The 21193-nt window shown below is 37.4% G+C and overlaps 2 protein-coding genes across 2 annotated transcripts in view; one reads left to right on the top strand and one right to left on the bottom strand.

Annotated features, from left to right (window-relative positions):
* Positions 1-3719, top strand: part of LOC140142731 (uncharacterized) — an 11273-nt gene extending 7554 nt beyond the window's left edge. Inside the window, exons 4-6 of the mRNA XM_072164725.1 lie at positions 1175-1387; positions 2500-2766; positions 3541-3719. Of these exons, the coding sequence (XP_072020826.1) occupies positions 1175-1387; positions 2500-2766; positions 3541-3672 (612 nt within the window). The 3' untranslated portion in view covers positions 3673-3719. The remainder of the gene's footprint in view (positions 1-1174; positions 1388-2499; positions 2767-3540) is intronic.
* A 5390-nt stretch (positions 3720-9109) lies between these two features.
* On the bottom strand, positions 9110-20413 carry LOC140142730 (heparanase-like). The gene is made up of 10 exons (XM_072164724.1): positions 20155-20413; positions 19549-19668; positions 18401-18558; positions 17482-17655; positions 16767-16965; positions 16358-16609; positions 15244-15358; positions 13603-13751; positions 11844-11999; positions 9110-10391 (listed from the first exon to the last, which is right to left on the bottom strand). The coding sequence occupies exons 1-10, from the start codon at positions 20316-20318 to the stop codon at positions 10214-10216; spliced, it is 1665 nt and encodes a 554-aa protein (XP_072020825.1). The 5' UTR covers positions 20319-20413; the 3' UTR covers positions 9110-10213.
* Between the last annotated feature and the right edge of the window lie 780 nt (positions 20414-21193).

Below are 21193 nucleotides of genomic sequence, written 5' to 3'. Positions count from 1 at the left end.
CACTGACCAATCGCCGCCGAAAAATCAGACGGCTTGAGGAAGCATCCAGGATAGGATGTGAAACGTCGCCAGTCAAAAGTAGTAAGTCCAGTTGACCAGATTTTAATTATATCAACTTGATAGGAATAGCGTAGGAATAGTTTTGTGACATTATCCAAAGAAAAAAAGTTACACGCGAGTTGATATTTTATATTACCTGGATGAGAGTATACACAAATATACGCTATGCCTACCATTATTGAAAGAAAAGAAAGAAAGCGCAGTGATTTATAGTGCGCTACGCACAGGCACAACGCCTAGACGTTGATCCACAAGCCTCCGCACACTTTACAGGTTGTCGCTGACCACTACGGCCCACATCATTCCACAAACCATTTAACAGCATTTCAGGGACTTTGCTGCTTCAAGAGCGCACACCCTAGACATTCCACAAATAACCTTCGCAACCAGGTTCAGCTTAGACTCGCTGAGTCTCATGGACGCCGTTCCTATGTCCATCAGACTCGTATTTCCCATTTTGGATGTCAATGGGAAATACACACTTAACGCTTTGCGCCGGTTAGAAACTTGAACAAAAATCTTTAAAATTGTATCAATGTATATAAAAGTGGTACCAACCTTATTGTGCTTGCTAATTTAAGACTCGGTTGAAACAAAATTAAGGATCAAATGCATTTTAGTGTCCAAAAAGGCAAAATTATCGTCAAAGTTCTGCCGAAATCGGCACCCTTGCGAAGGGTTCAGAATTCGAATCGGGAACGAAAATATCCGATCTTTGCGATCAAACACACAAAATTACAACTTTAAACATACTATTGGCAAAAGACATTATTACCAAACAATATAGAATAGAAAATTTGACATCATTTTCTCAAAATATTGAAGAAATTTGCTCACTAGACATCGAAAAAGTACGCAATCCAATTCCCGTTCAAACGCGTGAGAAACTGAAAAGTGCATAATCCCGACTAGTTCAGCTCCCCGAGTTTCGTACGGGTTACAACGAGACAAATTAGCAGTGAGTTCCTTGTCCAGGGGAATTTCAAGCTAACTCAATTTTTCCACGAGAGCGTACTAGGCACCGCCAGGGTTCGAACCCGCAACCTCTCGTACCATAGTCGAACGCCTTATCGATTGAGCTAACTTGACTGCTAATTGCTATTGCCTACTACAGGTATACATAGATGGACCTTATGGCACACCAACCCGTCGAGTGTTCCAAGCCGAACACGCCGTTCTGGTAGCTACTGGAATTGGGATCACTCCATTTGCGTCGGTAATACAGAGTATTTTGCACCGATATCGTCGATGCAAAACGTCGTGCCCAAGATGCAATATATCATGGCCTGTTGACGAGACACTCAAGACTGTACTCACCCTGAGAAAGGTATTAAAGTTCGATAAATCGCCTTTTGTTTTACCATAAATATAATGTATATACGAACCCATGAGCAAATGAGGGCGATCTCTATTTTTCTGTAGAAAGTCGTATTTGCTATTATTGCTATTGTTGCTATCAGCGCCCGCATCAAAGGGCATGGAGTTGCTGAGTAGCGATTCGCCCACCCCTTTTTTAAAGGGCAATGAATGATCAATGGTAGGGAGTAGAGAGCCAGGGCCCAGCTAACACGAAATGTTTTCGAAAACATTCGCAAATGGTCAATTATTAGCAGGTGCAAAAATCATCCTAGTAAGCAGTTGCAACGATCATCACAGTAAGAAGTTGCAATAATAATCATACTAAGCAGTTGCAACAATCATCATACTAATAATTATAAGCAGGTACAGTTGCAAAAATCATCATAGTAAGCACATTCAAACATATTTTTGAAAAGTTGCCTCAAATGTAACATTTTTATTTAAGTGTTCAGAAAACATTTTACAAAATCAATCATACTGTAAATATACAGCATTTATAAGTCTCATTTCGATTGTTCCTGAAAGAGGCAAACTGCCCAATTTTCAAACTTGATTCTTCAAGCCTTTGTAATGTAAGCCTTTTTCAGAGCCCATATCAAGACGACTCAATACGCAGATGTTGGGTTTCTCTACAGGAAGTTGTGCCGAAATTCCTTCCCCTAATGCAATTCGCTGTCGTAGTGCACGTTACAATATGACCGTTGCCAGGTCAACTGGATCACGCTTTCTCTGTTACGAACCACTGATCGAAATGATCACAACACAAAGCCTATGGCATATCAAAATTCGGAACAGATGTATGAGCCCAGGCTTGGAGCAGTAACCAATGGTTACTAACGTGCACTACGACAGCGAATAGGCGTATTGCATAACAAAAGAGATCGATTAAAGCTAGACTGCTGTCAACCTCTCAGTACATGCGCAGTGTAGACGACTGATGGAGTTTAAGAATAACCTCCGGAATGTATTTATATTGTTACGCAATACCCCTATAGCATTGTGGGAAGGAACTTCGGCACAGATTGACTTCCGGTAGAGAAAACAAATCTATAGAAAACTTATGATTGCCATTGCTTCCAGGTTGATATCATTTGGATAAATCGTGAACAGCGTAATTTTGAATGGTTCGCAAGCCTACTCAGTGAACTGGAAGCCGAAATGGGGGACGACCAGCGATATAAAGAGTTTGTCAATATTCACCTTTACATGACCTCTGAACCCTGTGAATCGGCTTTGCAAGACCTCGCTCTTCAGGCAGCGCTGGATCAGATGTGTAAACATAGCACGTCAGATGTGATAACTGGATTGAGAACCAGGACCAAGTTAGGTCGACCCAACTGGGATGAGGTAGGTCTAGAACATCGTCGGCATTTACCTGACGATATGATCTTGTTTGATTTTGGACAAAAAGACGGGTTTGTTACGATAATTTTCTACTATTAAGAATGTTTATTTGATTTGTATAAATTATCATGATTAAAAGTCCTATGAGAACGCAGACTCGGCACGGTTTGGGTAAAAACTGTTTATAATTTGAATCAGGACTTGTATATGAAAACAAATAACACAGAGAGAAAAACACAAAATAACAAAAACACAAACCTGCTTTTTTAATATAAACAACATTTTAATTAGCCTTTTCGAAGTATGGCGTACACAAAAGGAGGACAGGACAGTTTATCATCAATCGGGGTAAAACCCGCCAAATTCAAAAGACTTTACCCACTTCGTGCAGCGCCATCTTATTGTGTCCGCCGTTTCTCGAAAAGGCCATTTGGAAACATATTTTGTTGAAACTACGTTTCACGCAAATAATGAAAGATACATTTTCATGATATAATGAGCATTTTTAAGATCTCTGTTTTTAACATGCTAAAGCTCTTTCCACATCAATTATCACCCCATCAAATTTTACATTTCAGTTTGCTATACAATACTTAAAAGTAGTTGTTATAATTGAAGACCGAATTAAAAAGACTAGTTTGCGTATGACGTCCTGTCAAACAGGCCAACAATGCCGTACTGCAGATGTAGGCAACCAATCATGTCGCGTCGTTGCTCTGACGTCAGATACAAACTATTCTTTTTAATTCTGTACTTTCAAATTTACTTTTCTTACAGGTGTTCTCACAAATTCGTGATGAAAACATGGGGAAAGTGAATGTGTTCTTCTGCGGTCCAAACAAGATGGCGGCGAATTTGAAAAAGAAGTGTGTCAAATACCAGTTTGCTTTCTGTAAAGAAATATTCTAAGGCGGCTGTATGTGAGGGTCTTCCTTTAAGGCAAATGCATCTTACTTTAACAAAAGGCCCATGGAAGGTGACATAAAAGTTGACAAGGAACCACTGACAGAACAGTGAGTGACAGCACAACAAGATGTTGAGATCTTTGAACAAGTTCATTAGAAATGTTGATTTAAACTGTGATTTTTGTTCATTTTGAACAATTCCAACTAAAAACGAAGGTGATTTACTCACGTTTTAGTGACGTTTCACCACTACACTAGTGGTTTCATCAGACTTGCAACTTATCACATCTGACCATGCTGACTGCTTGCTTTTATAGGCATCAGGATGCACCGTAGAGGGCGTTGCCTATAAAAACAAGCAGTCAGATGTGATGAGTTGCCAGTCTGATGAAATCAATAGTGTAGTGGTGAAACGTCACTAAAACGTGAGTAAATCACCTTCGTTTTTAGTTGAATTGTTCAAAATGAACAAAATTCACAGTCAAGATGTTGAGAATTTTGAGGTTATTTTGTTATACGTCTGTAAAAAAAAAAGAACAGTTATTTATGCGCAGTACGGGAGGGTTAGCCTTCTAACGAAAGGACTTTCGTTTATAGGATTTCATCGAACTTTTGTGTCGTTCCCTTATGGTTTAGTGATTTGTCAAAGGTTTAGGTACCGCAGAAAATGACCTTAAATTGGCACAGGATGCCCAATGTGGTTTAAAGACGATGTAAGGTACCTTTTCATCGATGTTAACTGTAATTCACAAGGAAGATTTTCGGGGAATAATATTGGTTCATCTGATGTTATTTCTCGTAGATCCTACTTCTTATTTACCATGTTTATACTAGACTATGCCATAGTCCATTTTTGATAAATGAAGATATGTTATTAATCATGATGAACACAATCAGTTGAACTCAAAATTATTTATCACAAGTAAAGTTTTCAACAACTGGTCATAAAAAAGTGTTATATCGGCCTATAAATTAGTGACGTAAACTATACATATGCAACATATCTTGCAATGAGGGAGGGCTCACTTACTGAACCATTCTGATGATTCTGATGTACCAAGCTTCTACCAGTTTATTAATCGGGAAATTCCAAGTAAACAGCACTTGGAGAGCTCGCAAACAGAGGGAGGACTGAAAAGATGAGATATGTGAAAATCTATCGTTTGTACACATATTAATACAAATCTGATGTATAAATGTAATAGCCAGAGTATACACAATGGGTAAGTGCACTACGGAGAAGTCTTGGAAAGAGCATAAATTGGTCTTTCTTTTCCCCTCCCAATTTTATAGGCGTCTGAACCATCCGAGTCCTAATTCAGCATTCATGTGCAAATGTGTCTTAATTTGAGATATTAAGAAAAAGTTTTATAGACAGAATGTTTTCATCTTTAGGGGACCTAAATACCTTCAATACATGAACATACTAGTATATTACATACATTCAAAATTATATATGATGTTTCCATGGCAACGGTACAGGTCTTAATACGAGCTGGAGATGGGCCCTTCTTCCACTAATATATTGCATGTGCCAGTTCTGTAAGCAGATGGGTTATAAATAGCTACAGAAATTTGGTAATTATCCATTAATTGCGCAAGTAGAAGCATGTAATATGTTGGCAAGAAAGTTTATTGTAGTGAAAAGCAGATTTCCATGGATGAACAAAATTCCTCTTTAACCCAATATTTGTGGAAGAAGGGCCCAACTCCATGGAGTTGGGCCTTTCTTCCATGAAAAGATTAAGAGTACGTGGAAGACGACTATTTGGAGAGTGGATTTTGGCTCACCTTTCGCACACAAGGAAGAACAGTCTGCTGACAATAAAATGCGGAGTCTAACTCATTTTAGTAAAAAATTGGAGTTGGGCCCTTCTTCCACTCAGGTATTAAATTGAAACAAAATATAAACACGATGCATGTGTGGTAAGACACTCTGAAAACACGTGGACCAAAAATTACTTCTCATTGATTTAGTAATAGTATTCGTTCATCACATTTTGTAAAGTTTGTGTACTCACAGTGAATGGTAAATAAGAACCAGTAGCTCTGATTAAGTTTATACTGAAGTTGTGATATTATTTGGCACGTATTAAGAACACTATAAAGGCACATTCATGATTTTCACTTTGTATTTTTCATATCATGCAAATTAGAGGCAAATGATGAAAACCGTAACTCGAAATGATTATTTTCGCAGTGTGTGTTTTATTTATTGTTTTCAAATGTTTACTATAGCAGTTTATTTGATCGTAAAATATCTATAACTATAGTCATTCTTTTCTGCTCACAAAAAAGTATCCGTACACTTAAAACAAAAGCAATATTTTAAAGACACTAAACCTAATAAGTTACCAAATAAAGTATAATTGAAGACCGAAATAAAGAATATTTTGCGTATGACGTCCTGTCAACAAGACCAATAACGCTGTACTGCGCAGCTCATCAACCAATCACGTCAGACGCCAGCTAGTCAGACGCCAGTTAATTCGGTCTTCAATTATAATCAATAGGTGAATGATAATGTTGTTCTGCGTTATTTGACACTTCATTTGGCACGATGGGTCTGAAAAAAAAAGAGCATTAAGAAGTGGCAACTTTGGGATATTTCCTCCTCCACGCGGCGAATTCACCGGCACGGCCTTTTGTAACGGGTTCATAACAGCTTGTCAAATCAACAACCACTCACTGCGTCCATAGGCCGGCCCCCTAATTATAGCGTGTTTCACGAAAAAGTGTTCAGACTTATAAAATACATTAAACAAGCCAGCTTGCGAAGCGTATTATGGATAGTTATTTAGCAGGAAGCATAATTCACAGCATACACTAGTGGAAATTTATAATGAGAATTATTTTAAAACCGATGAGAATTAGACGAAACTTTGGGGATTGAAAGTTTGCTAATTTTTATGAAACTGTCAACCCTGTGGGCATGCTTTGTCATCTAAATGATTGGGAAATTCTAATTAACGTGTAAACAACATGTATTGTTTTAAACAAGAAAATCTACGATAATTAGTATAACATATATGCACCGATAAGAATGAGAAAATTGTCAATTCTCATAGTTTCGTCCAATTCTAGCCTAGGCCTACATTGGCAAATGTTGAAAGTAAAAACAAAAATGGGCACTTGTTTTATCCACTACGCAGGGGGGTGTCTGAGGAGGATGTTGCCCCCTGTTGGAAAATTTTGCAAAATGAAGGTCCAATTGAAGCCATTTTGGTGCATCATTTTTATACTATTTAAATCTCGGGTTTAAACCATTGCTTTAAAGAGAATTCTTTTATAAACTACGCAAAAAAAGTTTCTTTATGGTTAGGAAATTTACCCACTATTAGAATTTAGCAACCTAAATAATCGCATGCGGGAGATTGTCCTGCGCATTTTGACACCTCAATCACTACCCTACGACACTTCTGAGAAAAGATATGAATGTTTAAGTAACACGAGGTCGAAAAATGAAAATTGCAAAGAAGCCTATTCAATGGTTTTAGAGCTCATTTACTGATCCAAGACGGTTTCATTATTCCCGCCTTTTCAGTTTTAATTTAGAGCATTTTAATTGATGCATGTTGGATAATCCTTTGCTTATTGTGCAGATGAAATGATCAAAGACACAGGTGAGTGGATACTAAGACATTTACGTTTTGAGAGATGGATTTGGAAATGGGATTCAAAACAGGTCATGATTACAGCTGCATTCCTGGAAGCAGAAGGAATTGAGACACTTGAGTGGCCCTCCAGAAGCCCTGATCTTAACCCCTTGGAGAACCTTTGGGATCAGCACAAGAGACGAGTCAACAAGAAGATAAAGGCATACAACTCTGGTCGGATTGCGTCGCATCGTTATCAACGAGTGGAACGGGGTTGAGCAAGGTAACATTCGACGCCTCATTAGGAGCATGAGACGCTGCGTGGCTGCTGTAAGGGAAGCCAACGGTGGACACACAAAGTATTGAAAGACTGGTAAAGAAAGAGATTAATCTCAAGTGAAGTTGGAAGTGGCAGTATGATGCCTGAAATGTGCTCAGCAATTAAACAAAAAATGTTATCTGCATGTTTGCTGTTTTTTTTGTGTTCTTTTATGCTGAAAACTTGAATAGGCCTTTTTGCAATTTTCATTTTTCGACCTCGTGTTACTTAAACATTCATATCTTTTCTCAGGGTGTCGTAGAGTAGTGATTGAGGTGTCAAAATGCGCAGGACAATCATCCGCATGCGATTATTTAGCAATTTAGCACACGTACAATAGTAGTCGCTAGATTTTAATAGTGGGTAAATTTCCTAACCATAAAGAAACTTTTTTTGCGTAGTGTATGTAAATGCGTGAGATTAGACTACCTTGGCGTGAGACCGTGAGAAAGTGACCGAATTCGTGAGACTCACGGCCAATGCGTGAGAGTTGACAGCCCTGCTTTTAAAGGTCACGTAGAGGTCAAATCCTAGAAAAGCATATTCATGACATCTGTAAGGGTTACGGGGCTCGGTGATAACAAACTTGACTGACCACGGGAACATTTTTGGAACAGTTTGAAGAGGCCAGGTCAAATGTCATCTGGGGTCAAATCTTAGAATTGCATTTTCTGGACATCTGCAAGGAGTACGGGAGTCAAAGTCGGTGACAACAAACCTCATTACCAAGGGAACATTTTTGCAACATATTGCAGGTGTCAAACACGCCCCAGCTAGGTTTGTGGTCTATGACCACCATTTGCCACTAATTTAATTTCCAATTTAATATTAAAAAACCACTTTTAATATGAACAAAGAAGAGTTTCAAAATAGAAAACATCGTTTATTGACGCTTGAATTTCAAAACGGCTTTTCAAGTTAATTGTTCTTTTTTAATTAATTATTTTTGTAATAATATTTAAATCTTTAAAAGTTTTGGCCTTCAATTTTGAAGATTGCATAAAAAATTAGATTAAAGATATTTAAGTTTCTAGTCTAGTTTGCTTTATTTATACCACTGTCCAGTATTGCGAATTATTATATCATTCAAAGTTTAAGTTATATTAAATTTTAAGTAGCCATCTATTACATTTGCTTTTTGGACAAAATGTGTTCAAACCGACGCTGGGGAGGGGGTGGTAGGCCTACTAGATTGTCCTTTTGTCATTGTCTTTTTAAATATTCTGCACGTACTTAGAATGTAGATGAATGATCTCAAAAATTATTTTATTGACACAAGTGTTTCGAAAATGCAATATATAATATTATCTCATAGTGCTTAACGGAACATCCTGACAATCACAACATTATGCCTATAATGTTAGAAAAATAATTATCAAGCACGAATCACGTGGTTTTTATTTCAAAATAATTCATATTGACCATAAAAAAACAAAACAGAAAAGCAGCCGTTTCTCACCCTCCGGTATTCAAATTTCCCGGGCACCGAAATTGCCTGTGGCAATGACGTCCCAGTAATGAACCATGACGTCATTGCCACAGGTAATTTCGGCGCGGGAATTTTCAATATCGCGTGATGAGAGCCGGCTTTTTTATTCGTTTTTATGGTCAATATGAGTTTCTTTTAAATGAAACAATGTGATTCGTGCTTAATAATTGAATACATGAATTCAAAACCCACCCAAGTCCATGGGAAGTGATTTTGAGAAGAAAACCTGTGTATCATTTTAATTCCTTCAGTTAGATTTTCCTGGTCAATATGGTAAGTTTTACGTGTTAATGGGTGCGTTAAACTGTATTAGGTATGACGATTAACATTTCAGGGACTTCGTGGCTTCATTTTAAATGCTGGACTTGGGTGGTTTTTTGAATCATATACAAAGACAACAATGTTGGAATGAGATTACCACTAATAAAATAATACAAAATAAAGCACACGTGTATGTATAATGTTGATAAGCATACTGCCATGTAATATAAACCACACACTTTACTTTATTTAACCCATTTGTTTTCAAAAGTCACTCTCCAGCAATGAATGTGTTATAAGTGGACTTTTATACATACTGGATTTCAATCAATGTGTTACAAGACTCAAATCCTGGACTTGGGTGGTTATTTCATGCATGCTATTTTTCACATGCTCAATAGACACAGAGGATGGATTTGAGTTGTTCTTTCATACATATCGTTATGAATTCGGCAGAAGGCCGAATCCGGATTCGTCTTTTGGTAAATTCATTTTACGCATGCATTACTTTTGAATTTGAGAACAAGGGATCAATAAGAGGGCGGTATACATGGTTAGCTAACGGTGCATCGCAGTACGGTCAACGACGATAACCGTTAAAAAGTCAATAATGCTGCCCTCTATGGGTTAAGTATTGATCCCTTGTTCTCAAATTCAAAAGTAATGCATGCATAAAATGAATTTACCAAAAGCCGAATCCGGATTCGGCCATCTGCCGAATTCATAACGATATGATAGGCCTATGTATAGCAACAATTTCCAATGCTTAACTCAATTTGGCCAAAGTATTGACTTGGGTGGGTTTTGTATTCATATATTCAATTGTTTTTCTAACATATAAGGCATACTGTTGTGATTGCACGAGTGTTCCTTTAATATCTTATAATCCTCCAAATGTCCTTCTAAAGCAGGTGGATGCATTGGCTTCAACGATGTAGAATCCATAAGAAAATGGCGGCAACCAAATTGGTTCGTCCTCGCCTAGTTTTTTCCCTCTCAGATCTGGAACAGCTCCTCTATCAGATAGCATCAGTTCTTTTCCATTTAAATCCATGGTTCTAATAGAGGAACAGAAGCAAAATATTAAATGACAACATCAAAACAAAAAACAGTCACATGGCTGAATGCCCAACAAGTACAATAATATGTTTTTAAATTCAAACCTGGCGATTACATGTTGCTGCAGATGCCCAAGCTGTTCAAGTTTTAGTGGCACTCTTTTAGCATTGTTAAAATTGTGTTGTAAACACGTTTTGGTTAAACATTACTGTTTGGTTAATTGTAAAAAAAAACCATAACAATTTAAAACATTGGAACAACATTTTCAAAATGAAGAATTGTGAAATTTTTTTGGCAAAATTGTTTGCCAAATATTTTGTCAACACTTCAGTAACATTATGTTGGATGTTTTTGCATCAAGTTGTCAAACACACTATTTACCAAAAAGAAGGCGAATGTTGGTTCTTGATAGTGACAACAATTTGTATTAACTTTTCGCTAGAAGCACAAAGATATTGATCACAGCGGAGTAAGCGTTCATCCGTTCGGCTTTATTGAACCCGTAACAAAAAGTAGCAGAAATCGCCGTTGAAGGAGGAATTATCTAAACTGTCACTTTTGAAACTCGACCATTTGTGACCGTCCACCACGAATGAGCCGTAAATGTCCTCAATTGTATTCTGAGTTACAGTGTAAAATGGGCATGAAGGTCGTATTCATAGGTACCTCAATTTGGTGCTACGTGTGCCTCATTTAATGAGATACACGTAGTACCAAATTGAAATACCTATGAATATGACCTTCATGCCCATTTTACACTGTAACTCAGAATACAATTGAGGACATTTACGGCTCATTCGTGGTGGACGGTCACATTTGGCATTCAAATGAGTATAGCTTAGTGGAATAAAATCGCATAGTGCCGAATAAGGTATCAAAGTACGCGGAACAAAGTTCTCCACCTATCGGCTACTTTATTTTGCAATTTAGATTGAGAGTCTGTAAAATATGGCTTTGGTTTGAAGTGTTCGGATACTTTTTGGGCGCAGTATAGTCTAGTGTAAAAACTTCATTGAAGGGTTATAAGCTTTATTCCGTATAATTTCTCAATTTTAGACTTAAAAGTCTTTACCCTTATCTACCCCTGCATGTGTTCCATAAAGGAATCATCGCGATAGTGAGTTTAAGGGTTACGTATTACGGTACCGTCTGGTCCCTAAAGTCCAATTTCTCGAAGCTTGGCTAGTGATCATACTTCCTAAGCTAACAGGTTAGTCCTACCAAGTGGATCCATTTTATTGATATTTATCTTTAGGTGATGTTCGATGTGAAATTGTAAGCTCTGGTATATAGGACTAATAGGGATTAAGCTTGATGGCTTAGGAAGCCTGAACAATGCCATGCTTCGAGAAACCGGCCCTTAGAGAATTCATGCGTAACATAAATTTAGAGACGAATCGCTATTTGCCATTACGAATCATACACGCCTGCTTGCCCTTATGCGAACATACTTAGCCGTAATTCCTTGATCATCGTGAGGTAATAGCAAATACTTGTACACAGTTTTATGTGCCAATTGACCACCCAGTGTAAGTGATACCGGATGTGTCTTCTGCAGGTTGATTATGAATAAGGTGATGGAGCCGTTGGTGTTAACTAAACCAGATCTGAAAACGAGCAAAATTAATAATATCAATTATAAACACAAAGAGATAATTATCATACATTTATACACAAATTATCATATACCTAGCTTATTATGACACTTAAGATTTCCAGAGAGAGGCATGGGTTTTTTGAAAACTAACGAGACGATGATAGTAAATACAAAAACAAAACAAAAAAATAGGGATACATTAATTTTGAAAACTTCGCCGACCAAACTTTGCCTGACCAAAACGCCCATACTCCCTCTACTGAGAATCATATGGTGCGTCCCTTAGACCTTGCGGGCAATGGTGTACCTGTCAAAATGTCCAAAGGGGCCCAAATTACAAAATCATCTCCTTGAGACTATGACTATTACCGGGACAAAAACCGCAATTTATGCTTAATAGTTCGGTGGCAGAGCAAGGTAGTTTGCCAGTATATCAGTAGAGATAAAAATGTAACTGGCAAAACCATAGAGGGATAAAGCAATAGTTTGCAGCCGGACTGTTATAGTCCAAAATGCTTAAATGTTGGCACAGTTGTCTAGGTATTTAGAGGGGAGGCATCCTACCTCCACCAACCTCATCCTCCTAAGAAGAGTGTCTGCAAGTGTGATGTGCCCTGAATAATTTATTATTTATATTTGTTTACAACATAAAGCTATGTCATGAGAAATAATAGAAAGGGGAAACCAAGAGTTCGTGTGTTATGACATGTTTTGGGGGGGAAACCCTTTTGGTTACAGTAAACAAACTCAATGAGAATTATTAATAATCTTGGAAACTCCCCACTATTCCAGAACATTCTCTGTATTGCATCATTGGAGAAATCACTTAGATTGTAAAATGGATATGATGACATCATTTTGGAAATTCCCCAGGACGTGAATGACAGAATGATCTATTAATAGATCATGGGATTTTAGGAGTATAAAAAGGTGGAAGCTTTAGTTTGCTCTTTGCAGAATATCATGAGAGTTTGTAAACTTTCTACATGTTGGTCATCGTTGTGCTTCAAAAAGAGGTACATTTGAACCAGTTTACATAGCCAATAATGTGCTATTTTAATACTACAATGAAGAAGATTTTGAGTGTGTCAAAGACTTGCTGGAATCTGGTTTATAAAACAACACATCTGTCAATAAAGTGGAGCAGTGCAGAAAGAAGCCTGTTTCCTGGAGAAAGAGAGTGATTGGTGAAAGAAACACCATTTATGGGGGATTGCCTTCTGCGCAAGAAGTTAAAGTGTTTGGAGAACTGCGCAAGGAGTTAAGTGCTTGGAGAACTGCGCAAGGAGTCAAGTGTTTGGAGAAATCAACTCCATTTTTGTGCGAGGATTTTATACGCAAAGGATTATAAATGCAAGTGTACAATGGACTTCGCTGAACAGTGATTTTCGCAGGACAAGTGATTAAGGATATATACATCAGCCGTCCAGAACATTGCAATAGAATTCTATGATCACCAAGAAGAAGACTGCTGGTTAAGTACTGATTAGTTAAATTTTTTAATCAGTTAACAGTGTATTGTTGTGCGCTTGTGGGAATTTGGGTAAAAGGTGATTTTGGCCTTGAGTATTACGACTCGTAACACAAGTACAATATAATTTGCATAAACTCACATGTCGCCATTTTTTGTACAATGTGCGTACGCGCGTACATGGTTGGAATTCCTCATCAAAGATTCATTTTGGACGTCATCGAGGGTTACATTAAGATCAAGTACTTCTGGGCCGACTAACTGCTTGTACAACAGAGATATCCAGTAACACTGTAAGGTATAAAAATACACGGAAGTCTAATCAATAAGATGGGACTTTAAGATGTGTCAAATTATTGTCTCAATTGAGCACAAAAATATTATGTTTGTAAATCATGCTACTGTCAAATTGTTGTGATTTGAGTCAATAGAATAGTTTGCGCTATATGCAATGTTTGGGTAGTGTGTTAAACAGCATAGAGTTAACAGAATAAATGGCCTTTGCCTTTATTTATCTTATATCATCTGAACTTTAAATGGCATATAGTACAAACTATTCTTTTCCTGCATCCCATAAGACATATATACTGCGACAATAAAGTATCCTTACACTTGGAAAAATAATCACAATTTCCAAACGGAAAAATATATGGGTAAATTTGTTTTACAAGCATTTGATTAGACGAAGGTCCAGTTTTAAAAGTGATAAACTGGCCTATTCAAAACTTCACAGACTAGACATCTGGTTTGAGAGTGGTGAATTGCTAATTTATGCGTTTGGCTTTAATTTAAAACAAAAGGAACAAAAGAAAACTGAAACAAAAGAACTGACAAATAAAATGAAAGTTATGAAAAGTACAGAGAAGCAAAAACTGAAATAAAAACTGCTTTAAATAACGCTTCATTGAAGAAACTGCGTTGTATAGGCCAGTTTGTCACTTTTAAAACTGGACCTTCATCTATTCAATTGCTTGTAACTTTACTTCTTGAGGTCACATTGGATTCAATGTGGTGTCATAATGTGCAGGTTTAGATAGTGCATCTATTAAAAAAAACAAATTTACCCCCATATTGTTCAGTTTAGAAATTGTGATTATTTTTTTCAAGTGTAAGGATATTTTATTGGCGCAGTATATAAGACAAGAGGAACAACTTGACACGTTAAATTAGTGCGCACAAATGTTTTGATAATCATGATCCTTAATCCCGAATCCAAAAAAATGCAACACTAATTTTGGGGATTATAAATTATCCTGTTTTTCAGAATGAAACATAGCCAAAACCTACTCCTTTAGTTGAAACCTACTGGCAATAAAAGTCAAGTTTTATAATTAACAAATTCATGCAAAAATGCATGTTTTCTAACAATTGCAGTCACAAAATTCAAATGCTTGGCAGAAGTCTATAGGTATTCAGACTCGGGTAAGATATTACTCTTAATCTATCAATTTTGTGTTAATTTTTAATAATTAGTTATAAAAGAAAACAGATATGTGTTTGCTAAAAGTAGACTGATAATAGCTTGATTGTTACAGAATACAAAAACAAATCATCCTAAAAACGTATGTTTTGGACCCTGATTGCCCAAAAATTGGTCAAATTAATATTAATATTTGACGTTTACTTTTTTGAATTTGTACAACCAGTTCAAAAGATATGCGAGTTTCAAAAACAATAGTAAACAAAAAGAAATACTTCATATGTTTGGCAATATCTCAAAATCAATATTTTCGACTTCCCACTGATTTTGCTTGATCACATCACATTTAAGAATGATTCTTACAGGCGTAGGATCCAATGTATTCTCATCCAGCAACCCATAATGACTCCCATAGAAAGACTGACGGATAACAAGATCCACACCGTACCTGGCAGAGAGTCCCAATTTGTCCAACCATCTGTAAGACACAACATCATATTCTGAGAATTTTCACTTGTCAGTTAAAACCACACTATTGCACGGGACATTGCAGCATAATAATTATAACTCATCATGTTCACCAATCTAAACTAAACATCAGGAGATGAGCCTGGTTACGTCCGTGCCGATTGGAGAGTCAACAAGGAGTGACGTATTTATCAAAGCACATGGAATACATCACTCCACGGCGTTCAATCGAAGCAGGGACCATACGCCGTTCACTTGATAAACGGGTATCATGGCTTAAGGCACAATGATCAATATTCAATTATGCAAATGAATTATCGTCACAACACTATAGCCCTACTACATACAGGGTGTCTCTAAAAAATGGCACGGGAGATAGTTTGGGTTCATTTGCATATACTTGCAAAGAGATAAAGCGTAACATAACTCATATATAAATCAGAGTTAGACATGATATGTATAGGAGAAAGGTGTAGAGGCTCTGTGCCTTTATAAGGCCGGAGGTGGGGCAATTGGTTTTATAATGCTTTTCAGTCGTGGTTTATTTTCAGATTGTCATGCTTGTGGGGTAAAAAGACATCCGAAATGAATCAAAATCCCATATTCCCTGTGCAACATGGGCCCGGAACATGAGACATACTCAAAAGGAAGTAGTCATACCCTCGCTAACCCTCGCTAAGGACATCACGTTCAGCTCCAGAGTCACTAAAAACGTTCAACTCCAGAGTCACTCAACTCCAGGGACGTTCGACTCCAGAGCCACTCGACTCCACGGACTTTCAGTTCCAGGGGCTCCAAGGACGCTCGACTCCCAAGCCCACTTTCGATTTCGGGGCGTTCGACTACAAAGCCGCTCGACTCCAGGCACGCGATATTTTTTTATCGTTATTTTATCTGCTAATGAAAAGTTTGAAATATAATTAACTGCGAAAATGCATTACTTTGTGACCGTTTCTGGAGACGTGTTTATTACTAGTATGCTTAATCAGAAAGTAAGAACGAAACTTACAAAAATCCTCCTGCGTAAGCGTCCGAATATCCCGCGTAACCACCGCCGGAAACACCTGCCGTCTCACCAAGCCACGATTTGGGTAAAGATGGGCGATATTTTGCTATGAGTTGTTGAACTTTATAAATCTGTTTCTTGAGTGTATTCATCATCTGATAATCGGTTAAGTTATCCGGAGTGACGTATTTGCTATTAACGTAATACGAATGCCATGTAGTTGCTTGAGTTGAGTTACCACAAGCACGCAGAAAACTGCAATAGGAGTATATAAAGTAGGTGCCTCAGGCAAAACCATTAAACATTACAATAACGTTAAACAACCGTTAAACATACACGTAAATAACCGAAAGGGGGTACAGAGATGACTTTCCATATTTTTATTATGTCAATTGTTATAAATTGTAAGCACCTTTTCAAAAATTCCACGGCTTCGTCTCCGACTAGATCATTTCCTACACTGCTCAGATTAGGATGAGTGATATCCGGTCCGACAAGATACGAATCCTTAAATCCTCGCTGGTTCAGCAGTTGACGCAGAGTTATGAAGTCCTTGGCGAGTTGATCTGCAGATATTGTGATGTTTGAATGATGCTTGATGTGATTTGGTTCTAGAACATAGAAATCAAGACATAAAAGAGAAATGTGATAAAACGGATTTCTCGTCGAGTTCGCAAATGTCTTGAGGATTCGTATCAAGTTAAACAGCAAAATCTTCTTCTCAAATTCCTTAGTTTTTTCATGTCTGTTACGCCTAAGGGATTTGGTAAAGGGATTTCCCTTACGCAAAAGGGATTTGTTTGGATGTTTCGCCTTATAAATATTACAATAATGTATAGGCGTGGAAGTACATAGTTGGCCTATACAATATTGTTTTCAGAATATTTAGATATAGATAGAAATCATTCTACCACAGTCAACACAATAAATAAGGTAGCAGCTGTTATCAAAGTTCTTTTTGTAAAATTCAAAAAAAAAAGAAGGTTAATTAATGTAGTTAATGTGACTCTAACACCCCCATTGTTCTTGGACTTGAACATTGTTAACAGTTCAATCTATAATTTATTGGTAATTGAACATGTTGACTTCTCTCACTACCACTGACAATATAGCATCTATCTACTCACCATTTCCTAATTGCCATCCAGCAATTTGAAATCCCTTCTTCTTAGTATATTGCATTAAAAGTTCTGCATTGGTTGAGTCCCACTTACTTCCCCGTCGAAGTAACATGTTTAGATCAAATAACACATCCCATCCAACATCGGAAGCGAACGTATTGATTTTATCCCAGTCATCAACTGGAAATGAATAGACATAGAAAAAATAATAATTCAGAAATGCTTTCTTATTAGAAACCGATGCTTGGTCGATCCTTATTATTTATGAAATCAATTAATTTACTATTAGTAATTGTGATAAAATATTAATTTGTGCCTGTATTGATATTGTCCAATATATATTTAGCGTTAATTCTGATTAATTAGTTGACAGTTCATTGATAACAAGCATCAAAGCAGCATCGACGGTCGATCCAAAGATCGAACAAAGTTGTTTCTGAAGCCTTAGGGGGGAGGACGCAACTTAAATTTGGTCGTATGAAAAAACTTTCAACCACCCCTATGTAAAACCCAAAACATTTTGACCCCCTTTGAAAATTAAAGAAAGCTGAACCAAATAATGGGACATCTTGACCCCTCTGAACTGGGCATTACTTTAAAACTGTCCGAAACTTTAAGAGCAACAAAGCTGGTAATATTCATCTGTGATTATTGTATTATTTATAATAATAATTATGTAAGTATTATCCAATCATTCCGTACTTTTCATTTAAGGTTTTACTTTTGTTGACTTGCACGATGTGTTTTGTTGCGCATATCCTTTAGTGAACTCGGATAAAAGGTGTTTTTGGCCTTGAGCTTTCTACATCGTAAAAACATGTGTGCTTCCGCAACAATTCCAACTTGAAAACAATTAAAACATTTACATGTTTCTAACGTAAACAATGATATTACTTTAAAATAAATACAAGAAATACTACTTAACCAGTCATAGTAAAATTAGTTCTGCAATCTGGACCCTCGCAACCGATATCTTCCTTGTTCGCCTCTGTATCGTTAAATATCAGGAAGTCGGCATCAGTTCCACCGAGACGTAGAATAGCAGGAGACAACGCAATCGCAAGATTCTGCAGTTTTGTTGAGCTGATTAAAATTAGTTAGAAAATGAGTCAATGCCCGAGTATGGCATGGGGGGGGGGGGGATTCGTGTCATGATTGAGAATTTGTTGTGTCCGTTTCTGGATTTGGTACTCTATAGGCATTGACAAAGGAAGATTTTCAACATGGGGGGGGGGCTGAAAATGAAAAAATCGGGGGTTCTCGGGGTCAGAAAATATTCCAAATATATCACAAACACCCATTTTCCCTCTATTTTATCACAAGTTTTTTACCTAGGATTATGGGGGGGGGGGGCTTAAAGGTATTCCAGCCCCAGCACCGAAATTATTGAGGAGACTGAGCCCCCCAAGCCCCCCTGTTCCGAAACATATGATAGGGATCAGATTTCTTCAGAAGCAATCCACATAAACATTTCTAATTGGGACCATTTTTGAGGTCCTTTGCCAAATGTGAGATTCTGAGGAATAAACCTCCTTGAGTACCACAAAAAGACTTAGGAGTGATCATTATATTCTCTAATAAACTTAATCTATCTATATGAAATTTTCTTACGGCATTCTAAAAAATTAAAAAATAAGACGAGAAGGGACAAAAAACAAAAAATAATGTTATACGGCCTAATATCGGCGTTGGCGTTACTTGGCATCACTAATCAACGATACGGTAATCCTATTTCCGTCTTTAACTGTATAAGCCTTTGTCTGGCGTCCTATTCTTTGACGGGATTCGTTTCCGTCGTGTCCCAGACTGTCCATAAATTATTGCAGACTTTGTAGTGGATGTAGAATATTCGATGTCAGCTATTCTCACCAGGTATCAGCCATAATACTACGAGAAATGGCTCATATCCAACGGTACAGCGCATTAGCCTCCATTGAATATCACATCTCAAAAGTTACAAGTCTCACGGCGTTTTGTACCCAATCGTTGAAATACCTAAGAATGACACATGTCGACCGCCTCTTGCATACTGATGGCTCTGAAAAGAGCCGTTCACCGATGATGTTGACTTACTTGAAATCAAAGTGTTTCCATCCCTTTCTGATAACGTCCAAGTCAATAGCAACTGATAAAAACTTTCTATTCGTAACGTGTATAATCTGGGTCGTGTTAATGTCGAGATTCCCTGTTATACTGAAAAGATACAAAATAATGAGAAAATATTTAATAATAAGCAATAGATTTGGACTCATTACATAACTTTTGCCCCTTTTTTCTGTCTCGAAAAGCTGTTTCTAAGGCTGAGAAAAGAGAAGGGATCCGGGGTTAAGATATAATAGCGTTAGGGCTTCGGGTTAGGGACCGTTCATAAACACTTGCTTTTTTTAACCCTCCTAAGGGGGGGGGGGACTGAAACAAATGACCACAAATTTTCCTGGAAAAATTGACTTTATGCTTTTCTATGGGGTTGACCCATAATTTTCATGTCAAAAGGGGAGGGGGCTGAAATTTTGAGGTCTGTAAAGGGGGGAAATTCGCGATGATTTTTTTTTTGCATCAGGCCCCCCCCTTACAAGTGTTTGTGAACGGTCCCTTAGTAGGCCCTATATCATTGTTTATGTGCGAAATGTATTTCTATTATTTCAAAATCAAGAGTCCTTAAAATTATTCAATACTTACTTCTTTTTCGTCAAATTGAGACGAGAAGGTATAATATCCATATGTGACTCAACTTCTGTGTCTTTGGGTATCGAACGGAATACACATGCACTGGAAAGCAGTACCATCATTCCGAAGTTGGCCAAGAAGAACCATATCGGTCTAGTATTATATTTTCCAGCCATATTCAACGTAAGGTCCTATTCTATTTTTTACTTGTCAAACTTAGCACAAGTTCCTGATTGGAAGCATCGAAAAATGTTTATTTGTTACACTGAGCTGAACCATGTGTAGAAGTCTATATAGCCTTGAAATAAGTCGAAAATTGGGTTATCTGTAACCGGTAGTGTCGCATTGTAAGATTTGGCCATGACAACTAATTATGACCCATAAAGACAACTACCGCTACCCACAAGGCCTAGCAAAAACGTAACATATTTTTTTGTTTCAACTATTCTTGTATTGTTTTGTTTCGTTTTTATCTTACCGTTTTTGTTTGTTTTGTTTTGAGATTAATTTGTAATTAACAATTTGGCAGCAAAAGTGTGACTGTTAAAACAAAAACGTGAATATTTAAACAAAATCTAAGTTTGTTCTGGCCTCCCAACTAAACTGAGGTATAAGGTAATTTTAATTGATTGTATACGCCAGTTAAGCATATGCCTATTAAACGTTTTGACGTCACAGAATATATATGATTTATTACATTACATTACATTGTCGTTAAGGATACGCAAGTTTTTAACGTGAAGGTCAAATGCCAATTCCGATAGAGGAAGCCCGTCACCCTTGAGGTTAAGTATTCACATTGCTTTCTTGCCCTGTGGGGCCATTATATATTGGACCTCCGTTATAGTTATAAGTCCTCACTATGGGAGTTTCCGGCCTCAGCCCAGGCGGGCTTGCGACCTTAATTAATGTTTTTGTTGATAATGGGCCCCAGCCCATCACACAAAGGACGCAACCCTAGGGATGAGGCCGGAAACTCCTACAGTGAGGACTTGCAACTAATGGAGTTTTTCAGGCCAAGCCCTCTATCGGGAAATAATTTCAAATTATA

This window comes from Amphiura filiformis, chromosome 20 (assembly GCF_039555335.1).
Source record: "Amphiura filiformis chromosome 20, Afil_fr2py, whole genome shotgun sequence".
Lineage (NCBI taxonomy): Eukaryota > Metazoa > Echinodermata > Ophiuroidea > Amphilepidida > Amphiuridae > Amphiura > Amphiura filiformis.
The sequence above is the reverse complement of the archived record's forward strand: the minus strand, read 5'-3'. Positions and strand labels throughout refer to the sequence as shown.